This window comes from Chrysemys picta, chromosome 13, assembly GCF_011386835.1.
Source record: "Chrysemys picta bellii isolate R12L10 chromosome 13, ASM1138683v2, whole genome shotgun sequence".
NCBI lineage: Eukaryota > Metazoa > Chordata > Testudines > Emydidae > Chrysemys > Chrysemys picta.
This window is the reverse complement of record NC_088803.1, coordinates 10,610,994-10,619,198: the sequence shown is the minus strand read 5'-3', so window position 1 is coordinate 10,619,198 and position 8,205 is coordinate 10,610,994. Positions and strand designations below refer to the sequence as shown.

The 8,205-nt window shown below is 47.8% G+C and overlaps 1 protein-coding gene across 1 annotated transcript; it reads left to right on the top strand.

The window, feature by feature from the left end:
* The first annotated feature begins 6,718 nt into the window (after window positions 1-6,718).
* On the top strand, window positions 6,719-7,651 carry LOC101933392 (putative olfactory receptor 10D4). Its single transcript, XM_005311989.2, has one exon. It carries the CDS (start codon window positions 6,719-6,721, stop codon window positions 7,649-7,651), a length of 933 nt encoding a protein of 310 aa, XP_005312046.1.
* Window positions 7,652-8,205: the final 554 nt, after the last annotated feature.

Below are 8,205 nucleotides of genomic sequence, written 5' to 3'. Positions count from 1 at the left end.
TGTCCACTGTAACCCCTAGGTCCTTTTTTTCAGAACTGCTGCCTAGCCGCTCGGTCCCTATTCTGTAGTAGTGCACATTGGAAAGCATAATCCCAACTATACATATAAAATGATGGGGTCTAAATTAGCTGTTACCACTCAAGAAAGAGCTCTTGGAGTCCTTGTGGATAGTTCTCTGATAACATCCACTCAATATGCAGCTGCAGTCAAAAAAGTGAACAGAATGCTGGGGATCACTAAAAAAGGGATAAATAATAGGACAGAAAATATTATGTTGCCTCTGTATAAATCCATGGGACACCCATATCTTGAATACTGTGTGCAGATGTGAGATATCCTATCTCCTAGAACTGGAAGGGACCTTGAAAGGTCATCGAGTCCAGCCCCCTGCCTTCACTAGCAGGACCAAGTACTGATTTTGCTCCAGATCCCTAAGTGGCCCCCTCAAGGATTGAACTCACAATGCTGGGTTTAGGAGGCCAATGCTCAAACCATTGAGCTATCGACCTACTGTGGTCATCTCATCTCAAAAAAGATATATTGGAATTGGAAAAGGTTCAGAAAAGGGCAACAAAAATTATTAGGGGGAGAGATTAATAAAACCGGGACTTTTCAGCTTGGAAAAGAGATGGCTAAGGGGAGATATGATTGAGGTCTATAGAATCATGACTGGTGTAGAGAAAGTAGATAAGGAAGTGTTGTTTACTACTTCTCATAACATAAGAACTAGGGGTCACCAAATGAAATTAATAGGTAGCAGGTTTAAAACAATGAACAGTCAACCTGTGGAACTTCTTGTCAGAGGATGTTGTGAAGGCCAAGACCATAACAGGGTTTAAAAAAGAACTAGATAAGTTCATGGAGAATAGGTCCATCAATGGCTATTAGCCAGGATGGGCAGGAATGGTGTCTCTAGCCTCTGTGTGCCAGAAGCTAGGAATGAGCGATAGGGGATGGATCACTTGATGATTACCTGTTCTGTTCATTCCCTCTGGGGCACCTGGCACTGGCCACTGTCAGAAGACAGGATACTGGGCTAGATGGACCCTTGGACTGACCCAGTAGGGTCATTCTTATGTTCTTATACCTGCCTACTGTAATTTCCACTCCATGAATATGATGAAGTAGATTATAGCCCATGAAAGCTTATGCCCAAATAAATTTGTTAGTATTTAAGGTGCCACAGGATTCCTTGTTGTTTTTACTGTGATAAAAATTATTCCATTCTCCCACCCATTTCTGTTGTAAGCTCTTCAGGGCTGGGGCTGTCTCTGGCCATGTGTGGGTGAAACCCCTATTGCAACTCGGCCTCCAGGCCTTCCGCACAACAGAAACAATAGTGTGTTGTTCAGAATTATCCCTGACTCCTGGGATGTGGGTTTAACCTTGTCCCTTGAAATGAAAAAATAATACAATAAAAGAAGTGAAAGGAACCTGTGGGAGATGCCATGAGCCTGGCCCCTGGCACTTCTCCCTGCAGAGCAGCACATGCGAGCCCAAAACCACGGCACAAGAAACAGCCCTGACTTGGAGGGAAGAGCGCTCCCTACTGAGTTGCCTCCATCGCTCCCTGCGCTGCAGCGTCACCATTGCACTGCGGGGGTTCATCCTGAATTTTCTCTGTTGTTTCTTTGTGTTTCTTCAGGGAACTAATTTCTACAGAGCCACAAATCCAGACTATGCTGCCTGAGAAATGAAAACCTGGAATGGAAGTTCAGTGGAGAAATTGTGCACATTGATTTAAGAAAACGCAGTAGCTTCTGATGGACAGTGGGAAAGCTCTCTTTACCTCCAAGCCATGGGCACTGGGTGGCCGTAGAGGGAGAAGCAGGGTGAGCAGATGCCTCTATACTATTTTGTAAATGAGAGCTGTATCAACTCAACTAGGGTAACCAGATAGCAAGGTGAAAAATCAGTTCAGGGAGTGGGTTCTGTAGTAGGAAGAGAGCCTGAGACATAGGCCCTTGTATCAAAGGCCCGGTATGAGGCCTGGGCTAAAGTAGAACTGATATAAAATACAGACAAGCTGTGAGGAAGAGACAGGACCTGCTCATAGAATCAGGCAAGAACAGGGCTGATATTGCAGTAATACAGGTTCCTAAGAAGTGCTAGGCAAGACCATTCATGCAAACACATCACGATAGTATGTGGTACCAGAGTATCCTGTTATCAAGGATGGTACAAAAACTTTCCCCAAGGATAACAGGAACACACTGACCCCTCTTAAAAGATAAGGTCCGGATGACAGTACATAATACAGATGTTTTGACCATACCAACATTTTCCAGGTGAGGCGTGATAACTAGCCAAATTGGGGGAGAGGGGGGCAGTAACTAAATATGTCAGAGGGGCAGTATGGAATTTGTTTGTAACAGGGTATAAAGATGTATCTCAGAGGGAGAGTCTTTGTCGGTCCAGTACAGTCTCTGTAGAAGTGTCCCTGTTTGCCCTTCAGTAACTCACTAAATCACTTTTTGCCTCAGTTTCCCCAACTCTTATACATGGCTAAATAAAGCCTTTGTCACTCTCAGCTATTAAATGTGTATCACATTGAGATGGGGATTGTCTCTTACTATGTGTCTCTGCATGGTGTGGCACAAAGCGGCCTACGTCTCAGTTACAAACTGTAGGTCCTACCATAATACTGATGATAAAAATAGTGATAATACAAATTAAAATACTCAAGGGCAGTTCCTTAGAGACTAACAAATTTATTTGGGCATATGTTTTCATGGGCTAAAACCCACTTCATCAGATGCATGGAGTGAAAAATACTGTAAGCAGTATATACATTACAACACATGAAAAGATGGGAGTTGCCTTACCAAGTGCGGGGGTCAGTGCTAATGAGGCCAATTCCCAACAGGTGACAAGAAGGGGTGAATATCAACAGAGGGAAAGTTACTTTTTGTAGTGTCTCAGTCACTCCCAGTCTTTATTCAGGCCTAATTTGATGGTGTCAAGTTTGCAAATTAATTCCAGTTCTGCAGTTTCTCATTAAAGTCTGTTTTTATGTTTGTTTTGTTGAAGAATGGCCACTTTTAAGTCTGTTATTGAGAGTCCAGGGAGATTGAAGTGTTCTCCTACTGGTTTTTGAATGTTACAATTCTTGATGTCTGATTTGTGTCCATTTATTCTTTTGCATAGAGACTGTCCGGTTTGGCCAATGTACACGACAGGGGGGCATTGCTGGCACATGATGGCATATATCACATTGTAGAGGTGCAGGTGAATGAGCCCCTGATGGTGTGGCTGATGTGGTTAGTTCCTATGATGGTGTCCCTTGAATAGATATGCAGACAGAGTTGACAACGGGTTTGTTGCAGGGATAGGTTCCTGGGTTAGTATTTTTGTTGTGTGCTATGTTGTTGCTGGTGAGTATTTGCTTCAGGTTGGGGGGGCTGTCTGTAAGTGAGGACTGGCCTGTCTCCCAAGGTCTGTGAGAGTCAGGGATGCAGACTAAGACGGCTACCCCTCTAAAGGCAGTTCCAGTTCTGGTGTTCATGGCAACGACACACGGAACTCAGCTCATGCAAGCAAGAGTAACTTCTGAGCCTGGTCTCCAGAGCAGTGAGGCTCAGCCTGGGAACTTGTTAGAAATATCAACATTTGAATTAACCTCAATGGCCATTGCACCCCGTGGGATTTTATGCCTGGGCTGGAGATAACACATCTACAGAGATTAATTATCACGTCTGCTTCTGCCCCTGCATTCTGTCTCCAAAGTAAGATGCCCTCAGAGGAAGAGTGGAAAATGATACAGATTAGAGGAATCACGAGGGATCTTATTACAACCGAGGTGCTAGGGCACCAGCAAATGGATGGATGAGATCATCGCTGGAAACCCCCCTAATCTAGCCCTGTCTCTCTCACATCCCTCTCTGTGTGGGGGTCTGTGGATATGTCCACATTAATGTACTTCACACCGATTTAGCTAACCACTCCTCACCCCTTAGCGCAGATGCACAGTAGAGGTCTGAGACGAGGCGTGGGTCTATTATTCCGCTTTCTTGGCTAGTAAAGAAGCAGCTTTGGTTCAGTGAAATCAGCCCTAATGCTCTAAAGGCCCCGACTCCTGAACCCTGATTGCACAGAGGGGAGGGTAAGAGAACAGGCCTCAGGCTTAGAGAGATGCTGAGTGAGGTTCATCCCAAAGAAAAGAGAAGGGTGTTATGGCCAGTGCTCGGGCTGGAACGAAGTCTGGACCAGATTCCCGGCTCTTCCACAACCTCCCTTTGTCACCTTAGACAATTCAATCTGTCTGAGAGTTTCATCCGGCCAGTAGGAATTGGGTGTCCAATGCCCAGTGAAATGGAATGAGTTGTGGGAGTCAGGCTCCTTTGAAAATGTCACCCTGAAATTATCTGTGCCTCAGTTTCCCCTTGTAACATGTGGCTGATAATTCTCACTGTGTTTGGCTTAGTTAGCTAGTGAGCTCTGACAGGCAGGATCTGTCTCACCCTGTGTCTGTGCCGCATCCAGAACAACGGTGCCAGGATCTAGCTGGAGTTGCTGGGAGCTACTGTACTGCCCCAAATGACTCAATGCTCTTCTTGGAGTCTCTGGTATCTTGCAAAAATGATGTGAACTCGTGCGCAGGACATCGGCTGTCCTCCATCTACACAGGGGTGAATGTCACCCTCACACATAACCACACCACTGCATGAATACATCCCTGTGCGCACAGAGACACAGAGATGGGGGCAGGAGAACAGCAGGACATACAAACCCAGGAGAAAGCTGTGCTGGATACAGAGGCCTCCAGCTGAACCTCCGGCCCAGTTTACTCCTATTTCACACCACTGGGGGGAATTCGCTGGCTTGTGTCACAGAGCCGGAGAGCCTAGACGAGCAGGAATGTCCCATCCCCCCTCCAATGGCTGGGCCAGATTCTCAGCTTGTAGAAAACTACAAAGCTCCTGTGATTGCAGTGGTGTTACTCCTGATTTACACCAGGTGCATGGCTGGGAGGGGAAAGAGCCCCAGGGAATCCAATGGAATTGCTCAGGAGTTAGGTCATGGGGAGCAAGACTTGAATCCGGACCCTGGTGGATGAGGGGATCCAGTCGATTCAGTTCCATGGCGCTACGTTTATTGATGCCGCCTGAGGGCCAATCCCAGAGGTCCATGAGCATTAGCTGAAATGATGCCCAATCTCCATTAATTGGAGACTCTGCCAAGGTCTCAGACCAGGAGCCTCTCGGGGATTTAGGGCCCTGGTCCTGAAGGGCCTGAAGAAGATTTAAAGACCAGGGAGGCTGTAAGGAGGTTGGAAGCTGTGAGAAAACTGTGGGGTCTGCAGCAGTGTGGGGTGATATGCTGCAGATCAGGTCTCCCGGTTGGATACCAAGCACCCAGGCTGTGCACTTTTCCTGGGCAATGGGCCGTTTGGGATAAGAAAGCTGGATGGTGCTAGACAGGAGTCACGGCTGGGGGACATTAAAGGAGAATTCCTGTCAACTGGAGCAGCCTCTCCCAATGCAGACAGGGTTAGGCTCCTGCTTTGGTAAAGTTCTTCTCTCTCTGTGTCTCAGTCTGTGTCTGTCTCTGAACCTGTCAGTCTCTCCCGCACCCCGAGAAAGGTGTCAGCCAAATATTTTCTTTAGAGAGAAATCGATCCAGTCATCCATCCATCCTTCCCTGTGCAGTACCTGCCTGTCTGTCTCTGTATCATTTATCATCCTCTCTCCATCTGTCATAACCTGAACCCACCAACATCTCCCCTTCCTGTGCCTCTCCTGCCTGGGAAACTCCCTGACCAAATGCAAGTGGACAATTCATCATTCTCCTTCAAAGCTCACCTTAAAAAGCCCCCTGTCCCATCTACAGAGCCCAGCCTGCTGTTCACTGCAGAGCGATGACAAGCTGTGTCTAGGGGCCCTGGAACAATTTGTGTAGTGAGAGTGTGGAGTGCCATTGAACCAAACTGTGAACCCTGGATATGATCGAAACCACGTCAAGCCAAGGGGTGCTTCAAAGCCCCCAGCACCCCTAGTTCCACCACTTGTGGCTGTGGCTCTTCCCCTTCTCCTTCTTTCCTTTTCCTTCTCTCTCGAACCCCAATAAATACCCCCAAACAACTCACAGCTCTAACAAAGCTGAGCTCATTCACCACCACACTCATTGGTTTGTATGTTCCATCCTCCCCCTCTTCATTAACACAAACATGTCACAGCTCATGCATTTATAACAACAAAACCCTACAAATACACAGCGCTGCACTGCACACAGGCCATTCCTCGGCAGAGAGGGTGAGAGAGAGAGAGAGAGAGAGAGAGAGAGAGAGCAAACCACAAGTGAGAAACGTTAGCCGCAAATGGAAGGCTGTGAGGTACTGTGGTGAGAACGGGGGGTAACGGCCTAGATAGAATGGAATAGAAGAATTGGAGTAGGTAAGGAGAGTAGAGAAGAAGAACATAGAATAGAATAGAATAGAATAGAATAGAATAGAATAGAATAGACGTCCCCATTGTCTCTTCGTCTCTGGAAGGTAAGATCTTCAAGACAGATATTTTCTCTCTCTATAATCAGTGCCAGCTCAGTGAGGCCGTGACCCCAACTGGCCATCCAGTGATAGAAATATACACCATTCCCAATGACAGTGAATAAGGGGGGCAGTGGAAGAAAGGGTGACCATTGCAGCTGTAGGACGAGAGGTCTTTTTGTTTCAGTAACTCACTGGCATTATTTCTCTCCCCTACCCAGGAATGAGTCCCACATGGGGCTGGTCAACCACACCATGGTGACTCATTTCATCCTCTTAGGGATCCCTAACGCCGACGGCCTCCAGACCATCCTCTTCATCACCTTCTTAGCCTTCTACCTCTGCACGCTGCTGGGCAACCTGCTCATCTTCTCAGCCATCCTCGCTGACCCCCGTTTGCACACCCCCATGTATTTCTTCCTGTGCAATCTCTCCGTGCTGGACATTGGTTTTTCCTCCATCAGTACACCCAAAATGCTGACCAACCTCTGGTTTCAGAGCACGGTCATCTCGCTGGGCGGGTGCATGTCCCAGGTCTTCTTCTACCACTTCCTGGGCAGCACTGAGTGCCTGCTCTACACCCTCATGGCCTACGACCGGTACGTGGCCATCTGCCACCCACTGCGCTACCGGCCCATCATGAACCGGAGGGTGTGCGCCTTCCTGGCCGCCGGCACCTGGATCACCAGCTCTTTCCACGCCACCATCCTTACCAGCCTGACCTTCACGCTGCCCTACTGTGGGTCCAATGTGGTGGACTATTTCTTCTGTGACATCTTCCCGGTGGTCAAGCTGGCCTGTGCAGACACGTACGTCATTGAGACTGTGACCTTGACCAACACTGGGGTGGTGCCCATGACCTGCTTCCATCTCATCCTCGCTTCCTACATCCGAATCATATTTTCCGTCCTGAAGATGAACTCGTCTGAAGGGCGGCGTAAAGCGGCCTCCACTTGTGCCTCGCATCTCACAGTGGTGACGCTGTTCTTCGGGCAATGTGCCCTGATCTACACTCAGCCCCACCTGAGCATAGTGCTGGTGACTGCTGTGCAGATCTTCAGCAATGTGGTCACACCCATGCTGAACCCGGCAATCTACACTCTGAGGAACAAGGAGGTGAAAGCGGCTCTGAGAAAACTGAGAGGGGGTCAAATGCCTGAACATTGATGTGCGGCAGTTGCAGGAATAACCAGTGGCTCTGTGTGGAAATACATCTACATATACATCTGCATGGCTGCTCCATGGCTTTTGTGAACCTCCCTCTCTTCCCCACATCCCCACACAGCCCCATCTATCTATCTGGAGCTCTACACGTCATGGAAATGCTCTAAAGATCCCTAGCTGTCTGACACACTGTGAGGCTGACATGTTCAAAGCAGCCTAAGGGAGATGCACACTCCATCTGCATTCAAATTAATAGGAATTGGAGATCGGAACCTTGTAGAGCACTTTGAAAATCTCAGCCTTATTACACAGATCTGCATAGCTCAAACTCTTTAAATCTATCCTTACAAGGCCGGTTTTCTACTCCTTCAATTATTCTCATGGCTCTTTTCTGAACCCTCTCTGATTTATCAGCCGCCTTCTATAATTGTGAACACCAGAATGGGACACAGTGTCCCAGCAGTGGTTTCAACAGTGCCAAACAGAGAGGTAAAATCAACTCTCTGCTCGGACTCAATATTCCTCCTTAATGCACCCCAAGCGATATAGGGAAGAGA

Bases quoted from the DNA above. Each gene is read 5' to 3' on its own strand.
- LOC101933392 (XM_005311989.2), top strand. From the start codon at position 6,719: ATGGGGCTGGTCAACCACACCATGGTGACTCATTTCATCCTCTTAGGG.